The sequence below is a fragment of the Equus quagga genome, chromosome 11 (assembly GCF_021613505.1).
Source record: "Equus quagga isolate Etosha38 chromosome 11, UCLA_HA_Equagga_1.0, whole genome shotgun sequence".
NCBI classification, from domain to species: Eukaryota; Metazoa; Chordata; class Mammalia; order Perissodactyla; family Equidae; genus Equus; species Equus quagga.
The window spans coordinates 46,679,362-46,701,051 of NC_060277.1; the positions used below are offsets into that span (position 1 = coordinate 46,679,362).

Genomic DNA, 21,690 nt, shown 5'->3' on the forward strand with positions numbered 1-21,690 from the left:
TGTGTGTGTGTATATATATCTGTATGTATATAGATATATGTAGCTATATATAGATATATATTCCATTGTGTATATATGTATATACATCATATACACATTGTGTGTGTGTGTATATATATATTGTGTATATATATATAGCACGTTTTTTCCATGGACACTTAGGTTGTATCCATGTCTTGACTATTGTGAATAATGCTGCAGTGAACATGAGGGTGCAGATATATATTTTTGAATTAGTGATTTCATTTCCTTTGGATAAATGCCCAGAAGTGGAATTGCTGGATCATATGGGTAGTTCTATTCTTAATTTTTTGAAGAGCCGCCATACTGTTTTTCATAGGGGCTGCACCAATTTACATTCCCACCAGCAGTGCACAAGTGTTCCCTTTCTCTACATCCTCGCCAAGCCTTGTTCTTGTCTTTTTGACAATAGTCATTCCAACAGGTGTGAGGTGATAATCTCATTGTGGTTTTCATTCACATTTCTGTGATGATTAGTGATGTTGAGCTTCTTCTCATATACCTGTTGGCTATTTGTGTATCTTTTTTGCAAAAATGTTTCTCAGATAAGGATAGTTATTGTAATGTTATTATTTATTTATTTATTTTTGAGGAAGATTAGTCCCGAGCTAACATCTGCTACCAATCCTCTTCTTGTTTTGCTGAGGAAGATTGGCCCTGAGCTAACATCTATGCCCATCTTCCTCTATTTTATGTGTGGGATGCCTGCCACAGCATGGCTTGATAAACAGTGCATAGGTCTGCACCTGGGATCCAAACCAGTGAACCCTGGGCCGCCAAAGCGGAATGTGTGAACTTAACTGCTGCGCCACCAGGCCAGCCCCTCTAATGTTATTTCTAATAGCAAAAAATCAAGAGCCCTTTAAATATCCAAAAATAGAGGTCTGCTTAAATAAACTGTCATATATCCGTACTATGGAATATTATAACTATGCAAAATATTTTAAAATATATTATTGACATGTAAGAGATAGTCACAAGATATTTTAAGTGATAAAAAGTATGTTGAAATGGTAAGCATGGCATGAATTTTTTTCTGAATTAAAATTTTCTCGAATTTGAATAGAAGTACAGAAAAAATTTGTAAGACTATACATCAGAATGTTGAAAATGATTATACCTAGACAGTGGCATTATCAGTGATTTTTTTTAGTCTCTCTGGATTTTAACTGTTTCATGCATTTTCTACAATAGGCATGATTTGTGATGAAATTTTTCAAGTGTAAAAAGACAGCAAACTGAGTTGTTGAGCCTCAACACAAGAATAGCTAAAGTATACTCTTTCATTACCCAGTTTACTTAATACCGAAAGCCTTCTGCTTCTATTAGCATTCTTTTCAAAGTGATGTTGTTAGTTTATGTTGTAATTTGGGATTTGCTATCATCTCTTGTAAGTGGCATTCTTCATCATGTTACAACTTATTTGATATCACTTCTATGACAAAATATTAGATATAACTGTAATGCACAGATAAGTTATACAGAGGAAAAAAGAAAATAGTATTCTGACTACGCTTACTCTTTCGTCTTACTTGTAGATTTTTCTAAGTTAATACTCACTTGATTTAACATAATTAATATTCCAAAGCACTTTGTCATATGTGTAGATTCCATAATTGCTATTCCAGTGCATTCCAGATATCTTTATACTAAAATGCAAGAAACTATTTAGACTATTTTGTTATATTAGAATTTGTTTCATCAAATATTTATTGGAAAAAGCAGCACATGAAATACAATGCAGGAATGCTTTGTTAAATGTTCTTATTACAAAAGAATCTAACCTAAGAATTTTTGAAACATCGCTTTGCTTTACTAATGATGACACCCAACCAGTTTGTAAAAGGTCATCAGAGTTAGAACAGCTTCTTCTCCTGTGTCTTCAACCTCTTTCTCTCTGCTGCCTTCTTCCCATTAGCCTATAACCATGTTTAAATTGCTGTAATTCTTAAAATAGTTGCCTCCGGGGCTGGCCCCGTGGCCGAGTGGTTAAGTTCGCGCGCTCCGCTGCAGGCGGCCTGGTGTTTCGTTGGTTCAAATCCTGGGCGCGGACATGGCACTGCTCATCAAACTACGCTGAGGCAGAGTCCCACATACCACAACTAGAAGGACCCACAACGAAGAATATACAACTATGTACCATGGGGCTTTGGGGAGAAAAAGGAAAAAAATAAAATCTTTAAAAAAAAAAAATAGCTGCCTCCATCCTACTTTCCTTCCTCCAGCAGCCCTTGTCATTCCTCCCTTAAAAATATAAAAATAAAATGTTTTCGTCAGCCCTGTTTCCCTCCTACCCCGTCTCCATCTCCACTTCATTCTTTCTTTTCTTATCTAGGCTTTCCTAAGGAGTGCTCCATACTTGCTCTCTGTGTTCTTTGTCTTTTCTTTCTTCCTCAGCACACTGCCCTCCAGCCTCAGCCCTAGCTTGTGTAACTAAAATAGCTCTCTGAAAGCTCACGAGTAATGTAACTGCCAGATCCATTAGTAATTTTTAATTCTGTTTCTCGATTGACCTTTCTTCTCTGTTTTTCACTACTTCCTCCCTTTGTTTCCATGACACCGTATACTCTCTTGCCTTCTGCCTCCGTGACCATTTTTTCTCAGTTATCTTCCCTATATCATGTTTTTCTGCCTTCTGCTCCTTAAATGTCTATCTTCTTTTGGGTTCACTGCTTTAGCCACTCATTCTGAACAATGTTATCAATCCACATGACCTAAATACAACTACAGGTTTTCAAATTCTAGATCTTTTATCTCTGACCTAGATTTCTATGCTGAGTTCCAGACCTGTGTATCTAATTACCTTGTTGACATTGCCCCCTGAAAAACATTTACAGGAAACACAAGCTCAGAAAGCTCAAAACTGAACTCAGATTTGCCTTGCAAACTTTTTCCTAGTTTGAAAACTTATAATTATTCTTGACTTTTTCTCACCCGTTCTATGTATTTAATCCCTAAGACCTGTTGATTTTTATCTCTTAAATATTTCCTCTTTCTCAACTTACTTTTTTCTTAGATTGTTCAACATCCTCTCTCCTCGATGATTGCAGTGACCTAGTTTGTCTACATACCCCCAGCCTCAAAACTCTGAAATCTGTTCAGCCCAGTGCTCTCTGAGTTTAGAATCTTTCAGCAACCATCTGTTACCTATAATAAATTATGTTTAGAGATCTTACATATAGATTATTATATGTGCATAGTTACTGTTAGGATGTAGTGGAAGGCCCTACCGATCTCCTCCCAGCACTTCTCCAGCCTCATATCAGTTTGCATTCCAGTAAGTTGTGTTTGCTTCAGCAGCACTGGAATACCTGCCGTTTCACGCGTTCTGTGTTCTCTCTCCTTTTACGTTTTGAGAGGCTCGGCCTACAAATGGAGCTTGTTTTCCAGGTCTCTTCTGTAAAGTGACCTAGTTGAGCCATTTCCTCAAGGAATCCTCCTTGGTCTCTGGTTCTTTTCTCTTACACTGTTCAGATTCCACAGAAGAGATTTTCCCAATCTCTCTCCTGATATTAGCTTTCTGCCAGTGTTGTTTGAGCCAAGTAGGAGAAGATTGGGGGTTTCCATGTTGAATATGTAAACTTTCATTTAATCTTCTTGTTTTTCAGTATGGCACCCTTGCACCCAATTATCTCTGGTGTCTTACAGTCCAGAGACCCTCTCTAGAAAATAAACTCTAGTTTTTTTCTAAACCTCCCGACTGTGGGAGGGTCAGCTCTCTGGTAGAAGGAGAGGGAAATGGATCTGGGTTCTAATTACTTAACAGATTTCTGACCAGGCTCCTGTTTTTCAGCCTCTTCTCCATCCCCGCTTACCTATGCCCAGGCCTTTTGAGAGTTTTGCTGTGTCAGTCTGATTGCTTCTTAGCATTCCTCATGGCTGGCTAACAGCTCAGCTTTCTTGTGTTTACGAAGTCAGTTGCCATTTGCCCATCTGCCTTCCAGCTTCCAAAATTTTGTTGCTATCCTCTTCTCCTGGTCTCTTTGATTTTTTTTTTTTAAATTTCCTTTCTAGTATTTTAGTAGAGTTTGTTGGAGGGAGGGGAAACTAAATTATATGTGCAATCTCTCATTTTTAACAGTCATCCCTGCCTCCATATCTTCGCACACGCTTTTTCTGCATAGTATATCTTGCTATCTGAGGTCCTGGACCTCTCACATCAGTCCTTCCATTTTGTGCTGAGGTAGTGTAACCTAAAGTTTGGTCTCTGAACCCAACGCCAATCCAAATAACGAGAACAGAGTCTTGAGTGGAAGAGGAAAGGTTTTTACTATGCCAGGCACAGGGAGCAAAGCAAGGGCTCATGCCTCAAAAATTGCTAGCTCCCTGATAAGGAATGGGTAGGGATTTTTATTTGGGGTTTTGGGTAAGGGAGGGGGAAATGTAGCTTGTGCAGGTCGGTGCTTTTCCACCAGCCTGCGTTTGGCCTTGAGAGGCTGCTTGCAGCCAGGCCGGTGGGGGGGGGGGGGGGGAATGGTGAGATAGGAGGATGACGGCAGATGGGCGTCCTTCGCCGTTGTCTCATCTTCCTGCTTGAGGCGGGTTCGAGCGCCGGGAGTGGGGAGTTGAGGTCTGGGAAGCCTCCGGTCCTTGATATTCTTGAGACAGCGGCTTTCCTGGCAAACTTCAAGGACACATGATTAGCTAAACTTCAGTGTGCCTCTAACTCCAGGCCACCTGGGCTTTTAACAATTTGTAACTCCCATTTAGTTGTAAAGCTCAAGGAGTCCAAGTTTAAAGAAACAGGTATTTACATATGAGTGGAGATAGAGAAGCAGGAAAGGGGGTGATGGATTTTAGTTTTAACCCATATATGCTGGGTTCAATGTGGGGGAACTGACATCAGGGCTGATGTTAAGAGCCTGTAACAGTAGCACGCACTCTAAGTGCCTTGGCCCCTGCCTAAGAAGGTTTATTCCTCCTCCCCCTGCTTCTGGTTCTTGTACTTTACCTGATGGAGTTATTTAGTAGCACCTGAGGATTATAATTATTTGATTACATATCGGTCTCCTTTACTAGTTATATATAGTAGTTCTAATCAGATTTAACAAATTATTGCATTAGTAGAGGTCGTTATTTGATAAAAGAGAAGACAGATATTTAATAACCATAGCAAAAGCATTGTAAAACTGGTGACTTCTTTTAATGTTAAAGTCATATTATACACAAATACAAATAGAAGTTTCTACAATTTTAGTAAGATTGAATCTCTTTAGTATCTTGCTAGCAGTGTTAAATATTAAATATTCTTTAAAAGTGATAGTATGAAGATAAACTTCATCCTGTCTTTGTCTGATTTACTAAAAGTTTAGTTTTTAATCTCAAAACAAAAGTTATTTTGGAATAATTTATTGCAAACATTCACATTTTTTTGGTATGTCAACTTGCCACACTTACTCCCTTGACTGCAATGAAATTTAAGTCAAGGTAGGACCAGGACATGTACAGCAATCATGTCCATGTTAACCTTTTGGTAGTGCTAAAAATATATTTCTGATTTTATTAATTAATTCTATGAAGAGAAGTTTAGATGTTTCATTATGTCCTCAGGAAATACTATAGAATATACATTTAAATATAAGGTTCTGATGTCCAGTATAGATAGAGCCTTATTTTGCCTTATTTGGGGTAATGTGTTCGAACTTAAAACATTTTGAGTTTTAATACAAAATGATCTAGCATAAACATATAAAAATGTCACTGCATTAGAGTTAGGATCTTTTAGAATATTTTAATCTGTCTGTCCTCAAATGTGCTATTCTATTTAAAACAAAAACAATATAGGGGCCAGCCCGGTGGCGCAGCGGTTAAGTTCACACGTTCCGCTTGGGGGGCTGGGGGTTTGCCTATTTGGATCTCGCCTGCGGACATGGCACCACTTGTCAAGCCGTGCTGTGGCAGTCGTCCCACATATAAAGCAGAGGAAGATGGGCACAGATCTTAGCTCAGGGCCAGTCTTCCTCAGCAAAAAGAGGAGGATTGGCGGCAGATGTTAGATCAGGGCTAATCTTCCTCAAAAAAATTAATTAATTAAATTAAGTAAAAACAATATACAAATACAGTGATTGCTGATGATACTTCAACTTTGACTCTTCAAATAGTCAAATCTGTAGTGTTCACACTAGAATCTATAGCGATTCTTAAAAATGATAGAATCTCAGAGTTGGAAGGGAGCCGAACTTCTGGCCAACTTACTTCAAAGAAGCCTGAGACAGAGAGAGCTTGAGATACTGTTCGTGAATAACTACTTCTCTAGTGACTGGATATCTAGACCTCTCTGATTAAAATTCTCTTTTCATCTATTTCACAACTCTGGTGAATCTATCTTGATGTATGACCCAAATACCATTCTAATCCTATCATGGTATCTCTTGTACTTGGATCAGCCATGTTTTTTACACAGGCTTTTGTTTTATATAATGGATAGAAGAGTGGCCTTTGCATAATATATGACTTACCAGAATTCATAATTTGTTGCAATGGTGGCTGAAAATTGCAAGCGCACTTTATTTTTGTGGTCCACATTGTGTTCCTAAATAAAAAACATGCAAGAGGCACACAGATCTTCAATAATTATCATTTATTGTGCTCTTATTTATGACTACCAAATTGTACAAGAAAGAAGCAAACAACCAAAAAACTCAAAAGAACAAATATACTGATGATGAAATGTTTAATTTGTCTCTGATACTTGGCATACATAAGACTTATCATTGTGTCATTCATCAAATCTATTGTAATCTATGGTTGCTTTTTTTTTTTTTAACCAAGTAAGAGTGTTTAAAGTTTAAGTAGGCTTTACTGCCCAGCTGAGTGATCTGAGAATCACTATAGGTAGACTGTTACTTTAGAGGAGCGAAACGTAGACACAGCTGGAAAGGACTGCAAGGAGCTGCAAAGTTTTATTTCAGACCTGAGTCTTCGCTGTGTAATTATGTTCAAAGCAAAAGAACTGCTCTGTGATCTGTGAAAGCTTATATGGAAAAGCAATAAAATTAGAACTGGTTTAGTTTCTATGACAGTGAAGCATGATGAGGAAAACTCAGTTTTTATCCCAAATAAATTTTACATTAATTTTGTCCAGCGCCTTTGGGATCCACCAGTGATGATCATTGGTAGGAAGACAAAGAATGCAATAACATCAGATTTTAATTACTATTCACTGTTGATATTTCAAGTTGAAAATCAAGACATTAAATTCCAAATGTATCAGAAACATCATTACTACCACCGTTATCAGCAAGCATTTGCTGTGTGCCCTCTTTGTGTGGGAGAGATCAGAATGGATTTCAGAGCCCCGAGGGTAATTAGGCGGAAGAATCTAATAGCACTTAGTACTCTTTAATCTCATACAGTACAACTATTTTACAGATGAAGAAACCGATGTACAAAATAATTCCTCTAAATTCATTCAGCTAGTAAACAGGTTGAGCTGGAATCCACATAGGAATCCAAACCCCATGCTCTTATTCATTGCATCACCAAATCAGGACATGGGACCTTCCTTTTGGAAAGTTTTCAAGAACAGCAGTAGGTTGCCATCTTAAAATATTGATGTATGTAGCCTGAGAATTTCACCTCGTGCGCAGCCATGGATCTGACAACTGCACATTCCCTTCTGTAGCAGATAACCTGTTGTGTGATGATTTCAAGATGTGAATAAAGATCTGAGGCTTAGAATTCTGCAGGACCCTTCTGAGAGTGACTCGAGGGTATTTGTTGCTTGTTTTAGGAACAGCATCCGTTGCAGTCGCCGGCATCCTTGCAGCTCTTCGAATAACCAAGAACACACTGTCTGATCAAACGATACTGTTCCAAGGAGCTGGAGAGGTACCTGCCTGTATATCACTTATGGTCTCCTAAACTGACGGACATAGAATTCATTTTAATTTTTCATTAATTTGAAGTTTCAGATAGTCTTTCAAATTTTTAGTATGTTGCAAATGTAGGTTTTATTGAAAATTTTGCTTTTTTCTATAAGTTAATCATTTGAAAGAAGAAAACCAGATTCCAATAACTGTTGAGGCATATTAATTTTTCCTGGGAGACTTTAGTATGGTATAGGTATAGACATATTTTTCACAGTTCTAAATTTGTATGATTATCAAATGGTGCCATGGGTTTTTGCATATTTAAAGTGCCATGCAGGAACAAAAAGTTTTAAAATGTGTGATTATGTATGAAAGGCTTTAGGGGCCAGCCCGGTGGCGTGGTGGTTAAGTGCGCACGTTCCACTTCAGTGGCCTGGGGGTTCGCCGGTTCAGATCCCCGGTGCAGACATGGCACTGCTTAGCAAGCCATGCTGTGGTAGGCGTCCCACATATAAAGTAGAGGAAGATGGGCATAGATGTTAGCTCAGGGCCAGTCTTCCTCAGCAAAAAGAGGAAGATTGGCAGCAGATGTTAGCTCAGGGCTAATCTTCCTCAAAAAAAAAATTAAGCCTTTAAATATTTAAGCTATTATATCTGATGCTAACTTTTAGTATCCTCCAGTGTCACATACAAAAGTTGTCTTAATTTGATTCACAATTCAATATGCACATATATAACTATATACATGTTTTTAAGAAAAAAATATTTTTAACATTTATTGTGCATTATAACTGTTCACATGCAAAAAACCCAAAACATTTAAAAGTTTTAGAAGAAGATGACAACAAGACAAAATTATGCTGTTTTATCTTTTTCTATAAGTTAATCATTTGAAAGAAGAAAACTAGACTCCAATAATAATAATTCACCCCAAAATAGAAATTAAAATGTCATGTGAGTGTGAGCTTCTTGTGAGAAAACTGCCAAAATTTGTTTAGAATTATAAAATGTAATAAATGGAGAAATACTTTGTGGCTATATATATTTTAAGAAGCTTTAAATTTTCAAATTTAATATAATTATGAATAAATGTATCACACTGGTAGATACACACTGTGTATGTTGTGTTGGTTTTGACTTTACCTGTTTTTAAAGCAAAGTAAAATACACGAAGCTAGAACTTCAATGACAAGATATAAACATGTGAAAGCATTCAGAATGTAAATCATAAATTCATTTTCACATGGAAATAAAAATTAATGCTAAATTCCAGCTCATTAAAATTTCAGTTTTTTTATTTCTGCAGATTGTTGCATGCTGTCCTTAATTTTAGTAAACATCTTCTTTGAATTTCCAAATGGTTTTGATGAATGGCACAGGCCAGCTCTTGATACTCTTGATACTCCGAGGGCAGAGGTGTTCATGGTTGGATGGTTTAAAACTGGCACTTGTTTGTCCTGAAAAGGTTTTGGAAATTTCACAGATTATCACAAAGTTTATCAAATATTACAGAGGTTGATTCCTTTAATCTTGCAAGAAATTTCACAGTACTTTCTTTGTCCAATTGAAGAGAGTAAGTAAATGCTTGGGAACATAGATTTTATGTGTCTCATTCTATTGCCTAATTGGTCAAGTTCCCATCCAAGTGACCAGGCTTCATTCTTCAAATTCAACCAGAGGAGCTTGAACCCAACAATAAACAATACAGCTCAACAAGCAAGGTTGACCAGTTCGTTATTTTAAATTCAATATCTTCTTGTTGGAGAGAATCTTAATTGTATTAACAGGATTAAAGATACTGACAATCAAAGATATCACTGTTTTATCTGTGCCTAAATAACAAGCCACATAATAATGGTTCTGTTGTAATAGGGAGAGTAATTAATTGTCATTTAGCTTAACCCAAACGTGACAAAAATACTTTGCTCCCAGTATAAATGAATAAATATACCTCTTTAGGTCAATAAACAGAGCTGTTCTGTACTTTCTTTAACAAAGACAAAATGGGGTGAAATGTAACTCTTGATAAGATATTGTGTGGAACAACTTTAAACACTTTTGTTTTCATAACCTCTTTCTCAGGCTGCCTTAGGGATTGCACACCTGATTGTTATGGCCATGGAAAAAGAAGGCTTACCAAAGGAGAAAGCGATAAAAAAGATATGGTTGGTTGATTCAAAAGGATTAATAGTTAAGGTAAGAATTTGTCATTTTTAATCAAAATAAAAATAAATATGCCATTCTAGATGCCCATCTCAAAGACTACTGCTGTTTCCACTCACCAAGCCCCAGCACTGTGTTAAAGGAGCAGCTGTTATACATGAATGACCATGTCATTACAGCAAGAGTGATACTCTTCTGAAGAAAGGAGAAAACTGCCTCAGCTATAGAATCCATCTGTGATGTGAGTAGGCTCCTTCCAGCTCTGTAGGCTGCCAGTCCATGTGAATTAGCTTAGTTTCCAAGGGAGGCAATTTGCTGCTGATACAGATGAAACCCCGAGGTGTACTTCCTTTTATTAAGGGCTATCTGGCAAATTGCACACCAGCTAGAAAGAAAGGAGGAAAAAGAATGAAATAGCTACTCTTTTACCTGCTACTTTCTCTCAACCAAATACTTGAGGGTTTGAGTGGGAATTCCTGAGAAGGGCTTAAATGGGCTGTTTCAGTGTTGACTGACTTGAGGTTATTTCCCAGCTCTAGTAGAGATAATATTATCTGCTTCATGGGGTTTTTGGGAGAACTAAATAAGACTAGGTGGGTGGCCATGTTGCTACACAGTTATAAGGCATCATTTTTACTTTTACCATCTGTGCACATCAGTCACGCTTCCTTACACTGCTAGAAAAAATACATGTAAATCCTCTTTCTACATGAAGATTTTAAAATCTTTTTAAATTTTAAATTTAAATTTTAAAAATAACCAGTGATAAGCAGTGAAAAAAATAACTAGGGATAAGCAGGAATTTAATACAGAAACAAATGTGAATGTGTACAAATTTTCTGGAAAACTGTTTTATATGTATCCAGAGCCTTTAGAAATTTGTGCTTCTGATGCAATAGTTTCCATTCTAAGATTCTATCCTGTAGAGGTAGAGATGTGTACAATGTTGCATGTTTGAGGATGTTATCACAGCATTATTTACAACAGTGATATGTTTTATCATGTGTTAGTTGTAATAGTGATATGTTATACTTACCTAAATAAAGGATAATTGTGAAATAAACTGTGGGATAGCCACATGAGTATAATATACAGGCTTAGAGTTGTTTTCAAAAACTAGAAATAACATTAAACGATTAATAATATAATGTTAGATGAAAAAAAGGAAAACACCATATTGTATGTAATTATTTTGTTTAAAGAATTGAGTTGCATATCAAAATCCGAGAAGGAATGCATTAAATACATATTACTTTAAAGCATATAACTTTTAGTGCTTTTCTCAATATCGCAAATTCTCCTTAGTAATTGTGTTCCTTTAGAGATAGAAAAATGTTTGTTTCTTTAAATTAGTGTAGACAAATTTTGCTTTAAATGAAGAAAAAGTGTATGCATAACTTTTTGTAGTAAATGAGTATCTATAAAACAGTGAAAAAGACAGAAAGTACTTTTACAACATATCCTGAGAACTAAATAATAATAATTTTATCAGTTTTACTAACTTGCAATGTAATTGTTTATAATATGTTAAAAACCATAAAAGTTTAAAATCTTGGCTTAAAAATTGCTATTGCTTTGAAAAATCAACATAACTATAAAAAGTTGTACATCGTAGCCACACGACACATATTGTGGTCCTAAAATAAGAATGTTTCCTGAATGAGGTTGCCTGTGGGTCAGGCATTGTACTATGGATCTGGGGACCCAAGAAGGCGCTTGATCTCAGGAGACTCACAGCCTAGTGGGAAAAACTCAAACAAGCCAAGAGTTATAATTCTACAAGAAAATGTTATAGAAATACGTCCTTGGTGTCAGGGGCCCACAGGAGATGGTGCCCCCAACTGCACTAAAGCGAGTAATGGGAATGCTGAGGAAGCTTTCGAGACAAGGTGTTTCTTTAGCTGAGTTTGAAAGGAAGAGTTAGGAGTTTATCTGGAGTCTCCATGGACATCTTAAACTTCTGTTCAACACTGAAACCAGAGAAGTAGAATGGCACGTTCACTGTCAGATCCTGAGTGAAGCTAAAGATCACGTCTTTCGTCTGTTTATATCTTCAAAGCCCTGCACAGCTAGTACATAATTGACAATAAGTATTTTGTTAATAAATGAATTAATCAGTGAGTGGCCTTCCAGGCAGAAGAACAGCATTTGCAAAAGAAAATATTTTGGTATAAGAGATATTTAAGGATTAGGTTTGAAAGGAGCAGATGACAGGTGACAAAGGCCCTAATTCCTGAAAACGAGCAACTGAAGAAACTTAGGCAGAGGAGATTTGTCTCTTGTCACTCTGATGGCATTGTGGAGGGTGATTGAAGTGAGGTGAAACTGAGAGAAGGAAATAGTTACAAAGCTGTTGCAGTAATTCGGATAATATTGGGCCTGAAATAAAGCAGTGACTATGCGGGTGAGTGAAAGAAGTTAGATTCCGCAGATGTTTAGGAAATAGGATTGGCACACATAGTGACCGATTAAATATGGCGGAGGAGTAGGGTAGAGCAGAGGAGCGAGTCTGGCAGGACTCCTTGGGTGTCTAGATAAGTGATGCAGCCGTTCATGTAGAAAAGGAATAAAGGATATCCAGTTTAAGGGCAAGATGATGAGATCGGTTTTGGACATAATAGCAAGTTTAAGGCGCCAGTGCCACTGGAGACCTCAGATAGAGAAGTCCCCTTGGCAGTTGGAGACACAAGAATGATGCTCAAGATAAGGGTCTGGGCTCCTGGAGGTAGAGACTTGGGAATCACCAGCAAGGAAATAGCTGGAGCCGTGGAAAAAGCTACACAATTTGTGCTGTACTTAGGGGTGTAATACATTCAAGATCCAAAAAAGTTCAGGTCTATGATTGTGGTTTTCTTTTGTGATTTCTAATGACATTTTTATGTGAAATCTTCATACAAAATGTATAGGTTTTAGCATCTCAAGTAATGTTAACATTGACTTGCTGGACTGAGCCTCCAAATTCCGTGGATTACAATACTTGGAGTAACTGTGAAGTTGTTGCCTAGGCCTAATCAGTCACTCTTACTTCATGTCTTTTCTCGCCAAAGTAAAGAACTGCATGTATTCCGCTTGCCAAGATAAAGTTACATTTTAAAAGGTTGTTACATATTTAATAGCTTGTGCATTATTTCATATAAAAGAAACATATGCAGCGTCAATTAACCACTTTTTCTTTCGTAGTTTTAAAAAGTCAAAATTCTTATGTTGACTTTTGTCTCAGAGCTAATAAATCTTAGAATAACTAGTAAATTAGTATAATCTTGATTTCAAATTTACATGATTTTTTGTGTTCATTATCCCTTATCCTTAGTACTTTAAGCCTCTCTTGAGAACCAGTAAAAATCATTTTCTAATTTTAACTTGTAATTGTTTACAGTATGTAAAAAGTATTTACAATATGTAAAGATTTAAATAAAAATCATTAGTCAAACTCCTTCACTCTTTAAAGACATAAAACCAAAACCTAAAAAGTAAACCATGAGGTTAGCTCATTTATGGAGTTATATCATCATCAGACTAGATAATTATTATTCTAACATGTTTTCTGTTTTCATTTTCAACATCACATCTGTAGCATTTGCCATCATTTCTGTTATATCCATATGTGCAATGGAATGAGTTTATGCAGTATTTTAAATAATTCATCAATATCAGTAAGGTTTATTGAAATTAATCATTTGATCACTGGTAACATTCAAATATCTTAGTTTAGTATTTTATAGCAAGAAATAATTGACATATCTATTTAGCCAACTAATTAACACATTTTAATGTAAACAAGCTGATACTTGGTTTAAAAGAAATCCTTCCAAAATAAAAATTAGAGGGAAAATAAGTACAGTAAAGAAGGGATGAAAAAGGAGCATTGCCAGCCTGACTAGTCTTTGTATTTCACAGTGATAATTTGAAGCATTTTCAAGGAGGACAAGAAGCCACAAAACAAACCAATCCAGACTTAATCTACTCCTTAAATAAATGCATTTTGGCTTTCACTTATATGCCAAAGTAATGCTAAGACATAAAACTTAAAATAAAAGTAGGGTGTTAATAGAGTTTATGAAGGATAGGCTTCGTTTAACCCAGAGTGAGTCTATAGAATTTTGTTTTGATTTTAGTTTTATTTTGTTCTATTTTCAATCATTATTATTATTATTATTATTATTATTTGCTTTATAGTTAAATGTTTTTGGTTCCTGTACAAAGAGATAGTGAATAAGGGTGTTTTACACATTGTAAGGGTACTTTGACGGTACAGTTATTTCCTTCCTGAGAGCTTAATCTTTAGGTCTAGGACTTGAAACTGTGCTGTACAGAAAAAGTTCTCCTTTCCTCTGGATTTATCAGAATTTCAGCTGGTGATACTATCAGCACCTTGAATGATGGTTAATACATTTAATACACTGTGGTTTAAACAAAAATTCTAGCTCCTAAGAGACTCTGAAGCTTGGTGAAAAGTATCTGACTTGATTTTTTTCTCCCTCTTGTCCGTTTTCTATAGAGTATGACCAACGTATAAGTAGGTATTAAAAAGAGCAGAGGCAAAAGATTATATACACGAGTCTTTTAGACAGAAAATTACAGATATTGATTTTTAATAATACAAAATTAAATGTCGATGGAGTTAACCACCTGTTATCTTAAATTACGGCCATTCTGCACCCCTTGTTATTCTCAACATGGAAAATACTTTTGTTGCGTCGTTTCTCTTCTGTTAATCTGCCCTGAGACGGTGAAACGCAGCTCTGGCTCTTTAACAAGTGCACACACCGGCACTGCAAGTGTTGCAGTGAAATGTCACTGATGGTGCCCTAAGAAGGCCCTGTCTGCAGATCCAGAGAGGGGCCAGATTCAACTCTGAAGAACTAATGACATAACCAAAACAGACCCGTACGTGGGGCAGGCTGTCCAAGCAGGAATGGATTCAGGGTAGGCACTTGTGGAAGAGTTCTTCTAGTGCCTGTGTGTGGGAAGGGGTACATATGTATCAGTGGCAATCTATAATTAATTTTTTATACCTATTCTGGGTCATGGAATGCTAACCAAAATCTTGGCAATGTTTGCCTCTTATTCTCCCCACCCCATCAGAACATATGTGCTTTTTTCTTTTTAAAGATTGGCACCTGAGCTAACAACTGTTGCCAATCTTCCTTTCTTTTTTTTTTTTCCTCTGCTTTTTCTACACAAGTTCCCCCAGCACATAGTTGTGTATTTTAGTTGTGGGTCCTTCTAGTTGTGGTATGTGGGATGCCACTTCAGCATGGCCTGACAAGCGGTGCCATGTCCACGCCCAGGATCTGAACCGGCGAAACCCTGGGCTGCCGAAGCAGAGCACGTGAACTTAACCACTCGACCACGGGGGTGGCCCCGATATGTGCTTTTTGAAAAAGGTAGTAATTCAGAATGGTTGTGTCTTCTATCTTGTACTAACCATCGGCACAAAATAAAGGGGGGAGGGGAGATTAAAGAAATAATAACATGCAAAAGAAATTCCCAGCTATCCATAAACATTTGGTGTAATTAGAGACTCTTAAAAAAAAGAAACACCATAGAATTAGGGATTTCTGAGATAAGAAGTGCCCATGAGCACTTTGCCCAAAGAGGGCAAAAAGCATCTAGTGAGGAATCCTGAAAACGGAGAATGAAGGGGAAAGAAATCTTCTATGTCCATATCCAACTGAAGTGATTTGCATAAAGAGCATGGACTCCAAATTAGATTTTGAAAAAAGGAGAAAAATGAGCCATTGGTCCAGAAAATAGAAGTCCAAAGGTAAAGGCAGTTGCCTTAATATTACCAGATCTGGAGAAGGTCACATTCCAATAGTTTTTAAATCTGAACCAGACCATCACATCAGCTTTGAAAATGGTGTAGAAAATACTTGGGAGATCTGTATGTTTGTCTTTTGGTTCTTCTGTTTTTGGCAAGTAGAGCCCTTCAGTAAGGCTAGTATTACCATTTTCGTGATTCCTGGCCTTCTTTCAGTATTTTCTCTGCGTTCCTAAGTCACCACCAAGAATCCAGCCTTTGGGGGTGAGACTGGGTAATTTATGCCTCTTACTAGACAGATGTCTTCTGGCCAAATTCTGGCTTCAGTGGCTGGGAGCTGCCAGTGCTGTTACTATGATTAATAAAGTAAGACGTTCATGATAAAAGCATACATCTTTTCCTTTCATGCGGTGTTTATCTATCTTCTTTACGATTTGCTTCTCATTCCAGGAAACTTAGGAGGCTTAAACCACATTAAATATTTTTCATTATATCTTAGGTTGTCAGCCAGAAAAGGAGTATTAGAAATCTGTGATTGCTGACTTACATTATTCTGTAGCTTTCTTTCTTTAAAACTCATCATTTTATACTATTTTGGAAAATATGCAACTTCTTCTTTAAAATGCTTCTGATAGAGATCTGATAAATCACTTAGTGCAGTGACTCTCCAAACTGGCTAATCACGCTAATCACCTGGGAAGCTTTAAAAAAAAATACACACAAGGGCTGGCCTGCTGGCATAGTGGTGAAGTTCTACAGGCTCCGCTTCGGTGGCCTGGGGTTTGTGGGTTCAGATCCCGGGCATGGACCTACACACCGCTCATCAAGTCATGCTGTGGCAGCATCCCACATACAAAATAGAGGAAGATTGGCACAGATGTTAGCTCGGGGCTAATTTTCCTCAAGCAAAAAGGGGAGGATTGGCAATGGATGTTAGCTCAGGGCCAATCTTCCTTACCAAAAAAAATATGTATATATGTGTGTGTGTGTGTGTGTGTGTGTGTGTGTGCACAGATTCCAGGGCCTCATCCTGGAATTAAACTAGAATATCTGGAATCTGTTTTTCCTCAGATGAGTCTGGTGCTCAGTTAGCTTTGGAAAGTACAGATCTGGTTCATCAGATCTGTCATCGTCACCAATCCAAATGATTTTCTAGGTAGAGAAACCAACATCCATGGAAGTATCAAAGGACTTGCCCAAGATCAAGAGCCTAAAGACTGCTATGCAAGCTTCAGTCCCATTTTCTGTCTCTAGCATTTGTGGATGGCATTTTCTGTGTTTAATTGGGAAGCTTTTCTTTACTTTTTGAATATCATTAAAAGTTTTCAGATGTAACAAATTTATTTGCTGTTACCTATTAGAATGCATTCTGCTATTAGTTATTTATTCATGTCCCTAGCCAACAAAATTTATCACAAACTAATGATATATTATCAGCAATCAACGGTTGCAGGGACAACATTATAAAATGCATTTAAAATTTTTTAAATTTACTTTTTGGGATAATCGGGTATACTACACTCAGGAAAATATTTTGAATCGTTGAATTAAGAAAATGGGGATCATGTCTCTCACTTTCAGATTATTCACCATCTTTTAAATTCATTCCACATTATGGATTTGTAGGTCCACATTCAATATACACGGACTAGACCCTCTTGTCTTGTCTACGTGCTACTTGAAGCCACAGTACAATTCATGTTGTGCCAGGTTGAATTTGGTTGCTTCACCGCCTAGTAAAATAATTTCTAAGACTTTCACTCTTATGCTAGTTTTGTTTTTTCATGTGGGAGGCTACTTCTTGGCTTGGTAATCTAATGAAAATGAATAGATTTCCATTCTTACGGAGATCATACGTAAATATATTTTAAAACATAGACCAAAGACAGTTTGGATCTACTTTCATTGTCATGCTGTTTGTCAGTGGTTGAGTGGTCAAGAACTAGTTGTTTTCACAGACCGGGAACACCCAGATGCTTTCAGCCAGGCTTCACTGTGAGCAACTGATTCCTCTGTTTCATGCGGTGCACCATGCTGTTTTACCAAGGACTGTGTGCGATCTTATTGTTTGGTGAGCCCAGGCATTTTTTTAAATAAACAAATCAGTGGCATATTTTCCTCCTAAAAATATTTTTAAATTTCCTATTCCTATTCTGTTAATAATCCTAAAAATCTTAATGTTCTTCTCTCTTACAATTCTTTTAGTGAGGTTTCTGCTTTCTATTTCAAAGTAAACCACGGGTAAAGATTAATTATAGTATTTTACTGTTATTAAAGAAGAAAACACACTAGACTGCATTACTATAACATTGAAAGCAAGATCTAGGAAGTACGGTAATTCCTTGACCATATTCACATTGGTTATTCCTTTGATGGAGTACAAATTTCAGTTCTGTGGTATTTAAAGTGTGACGAGAGCATCTGAGAGTTCAGAGTCTCATTGGTTATTGGGAAGAAAGATGGGTCCAATTAGAACAGATTAAGAGCATTGGGGTTCCTCACCTGGGAAAAGAGATGTGATTCAGTGTCTGTTTTCAAATATACTAAAGATTATTTAAGGGCAATGGTACAAAGTTGAACAAAAATAAATTGTTTAAATTGCAGTAAGCAGGACTTTAATTGGAAATAAAAAATAAGTGTTTAAATGTAGAAAAATGCTAGAATTTGCATTACCACTAATCTTTAAAAATGGTATCAACACTTTTTCTTGGTTTTGATGGTTTGGTCACTGGCCATCCTGGAAGATAAGGGCTTGTTAAGACAAAGTCTCCTCCTGATTGTGTCTGTGCTATTTTCAGATATCTAAAATGAAAAGGCTACTAGTGTAAACCCATACGTATTAGTTAGATTTTAGGTTAAACTGCTGTCGCAAAAAACATGGTGACCTAAACAAGATAAAATTTATTTCTTTGTCATCTAGCAGTGTAGAGGGAGGCAGACCAGAGACTCAGGCTGTGTCCACCATCCATCTCTGGGTGCAGAGAAGCTTTCTAGTTCTCACTATCTCCCAGCCTGCTGGGGAGAGGGGGCGGGGAATGGACTGGGGGACTGTGCCTCCTTCCTTTTTAAAGATACAGCCCTGAAGTTGCACATAGCACTTCCACTCCATCCTTTTGGCCAGAAGGTAGTCTTAGTCTCATCTCACTCCAGATGGCCACCACTTCATGATGGGCATTTCTCCTTCAAGATCCTGTAGAGGCATCAGCCTGGTGAGTGCTATGTTTAAAGCAGAAACTCCAGCTGTGAGAGAGTTTTGAGGCCTAGTGTATAGAAGCTTATGCTAGAAGCCATTTGAAATCCCAGTATTTGCCATACAGGGCCTCACAGAGATGTTAGTCTAATTTCTTGCCTTATGCTTCGATTTGACTATATGCGTTTCTGGGAAAAAGCAACAAGTCAAAACTATGTCATGTTTAGTTTAGAATATTGGAAGCTGAAAGTTATTATTCCCAGGAAATATGTCTCCCCAAGCCACAACTTTGTTTAGTACCCATCCTAGAAATTTCATTGTTGTGAGAATCAAGAGTCATGAATTTTAGCTTATACTACTTCCAGAAATAGTTCATAAATAATTTAGATAATTAAATAATGTAACTGTCAAATGGTTCCAAATTCTTATTCCTATCCATGACCAAAATTTCTCTCATCTTTCTAACAAGGCAAGATTATTTTTTTGCCAAATAACTCAGCAGGAATAAGGTTGATGAGGTAGCAGATGGATTGAAAGAGCATTCTTTTCATCAAATCATTTCAGGGAAAGTAATCTTTTATTCCCAAGCAACAGATAGGAGGTACACTGAGCAGAAAGAAATGGGGGAATATATAATCAAAATTAAAGTCCTCCCCTGTATCAGTCAGCTATTGCTTTGTTATCAAAAGCCACATAATCCTGGGGCCGGCCCAGTGGCATAGTGGTTAAGTTCAGGCACTCCTCTTTGGCAGCCCAGGGTTCGCCAGTTTGGATCCTGGGTGTGGACCTATGCACTGATTATCAAGCCATGCTGTGGCAGGCATCCCACACATAAAATGGAGGAAGATGAGCATGGATGTTAGCTCAGGGCCAGTCTTCCTCAGCAAAAAGAGGAGGATTGGCGGCAGATATTAGCTCAGGGCTAATCTTCCTCAAAAAAAAAAAAAAAGCCACACAATCTCAGTGGCATACAACAATAAGTATGTATTTCTCACACACCTGTGGGTCAGATGGGGTAGCCCTGATGATGTTGGCTGGGTGGCTGTGAGCTACAGGTTGGGTCCAGGTCAGCTTCACAAGGCTCTCATCCTCCTTGGACCAGCCGACTAGCCAGGTTATGCACTTCTCAAGCAAATGGCCAAGGCATGAGAGAGCAAGTGGAAGCACCAGTTCCTCTTAAGACCTAAGCCTGGAACTGGCTCACTCTCATTTCAGCTCACATTTTATTAACCAAAGCCAAGCCACTTGCTCAAATCCAAAGACAGCGGGTAGGAAAGTATACCCTGCTTTTTGTGAGAGGAACTGTGAAGTTACATTGCGAAAAACAATAACACAGGAGAGGGATGATGACGAATTGGGGCTTAAGTCAAAATCTGAATTCTCAAAATATTTGCAGGGATTCTGTGACACCCCAAATACCTGTATTTTCTTATTTGCAACTGATAAATTATCATTAAGCCTAGCCACGTTTTACATGTTAAGATGATGCTTAATTAATCTCTATGATTGAGATATGTAAATCAAATAAATTTCCCAGCTGTGAAGCCAAGAGAGGTGAGGATGGGAGCGCCTGGTAGCCCTCCCCACCCCAATTTAGTGAGAATTGTAAAGATTTCAGTGTTGTCATAGTTTTTTTTTATATTATTACAGGCAATTTTTTAAAATCTTATAAATACAAAAGAACTGTTTAAGAATGTTTAGTCTTTACTCACAGAATCAGTCCAGTTAGATCTGTGACTAATTCTAAAGAGGCTATAGTAGATAGGTTTTATTGAACAATTTGCTGCTTCCTGATAAAAGTGGAAAATGAATTTATATGATTGACTAATTTTTTTCTTTAATAACATGATGAACAAGAGTATGGACTGACAATATTCAACCTAATATTACTAGAGACTAGAATAGTCTCTCCTGAACTGAATATGAAACAGCAAGCTTAAAGTTTGATTCTGAATGAATTAATTGAGATTTTTTTTAATTGAGTTATAACTGATGTATAACATTATATTAGTTTCAGGTATATAGCATAATGATTTGATGTTTGTGTATATTGCCAAATATTTGCTATAATAACTCTAGTTAACATCTGCCACCACACATAGTTACAAAATTTTTTTCTTGTGATGAGAATTTTTAAATCTACTCTCTTAGAAACTTTGAAATATACAATACAGTATTCTTAACTACAGTCAACATGTTGAACATTACATCCCCAGGATATTTATTTTATGCCTGGAAGGTTGTACCTTTTGACCCCCTGCACCCATTTTGCTCAGCCTCCACCCTCCACCTTTGGCAACCACCAGTCTGTTCTCTGTATCTGTGGGTTCAGTTTTTTGGTTTGTTTTTCAGATTTCATATATAAGTGAGATCATATGGTATTTGCCTTTCTCTGTATGACTTATTTTACTTAGCATAATACCTTCAGGGCCCATCCAAGACAGGGTTGTTTCCATGTCTTGACGGTTGTAAATAATGCTGCAGTGAACATGGGGTGCAGGTGTCTTTTCGAGTTAGTGTTAATAAGATTGTTTTTCACAGTGTCTTAGATGTAGTATGTTTTGATGTGTGAGGAAAAAAAGGTAAGATAATAACCTTTTAGAACCCAGAAATGACTAATGGTGAATTCTGTTCTTAGGAAGCTGTTGGCTCTAATATATGTACTTTTGCCTTTTTGTTTCAAGTAGGAGAGCTCCTTTCAACATTTTTTTTGTAGGGCAGGTCTGTGGTGATGAACTCCC

The 21,690-nt window shown here is 37.2% G+C and overlaps 1 protein-coding gene across 1 annotated transcript in view; it reads left to right on the forward strand.

Annotated features, from left to right (window-relative positions):
* ME1 (malic enzyme 1) overlaps positions 1 to 21,690 on the forward strand; it is a 174,686-nt gene that overhangs the window by 135,237 nt on the left and 17,759 nt on the right. Inside the window, exons 8-9 of the mRNA XM_046675226.1 lie at positions 7,754 to 7,851; positions 9,915 to 10,028. Of these exons, the coding sequence (XP_046531182.1) occupies positions 7,754 to 7,851; positions 9,915 to 10,028 (212 nt within the window). The remainder of the gene's footprint in view (positions 1 to 7,753; positions 7,852 to 9,914; positions 10,029 to 21,690) is intronic.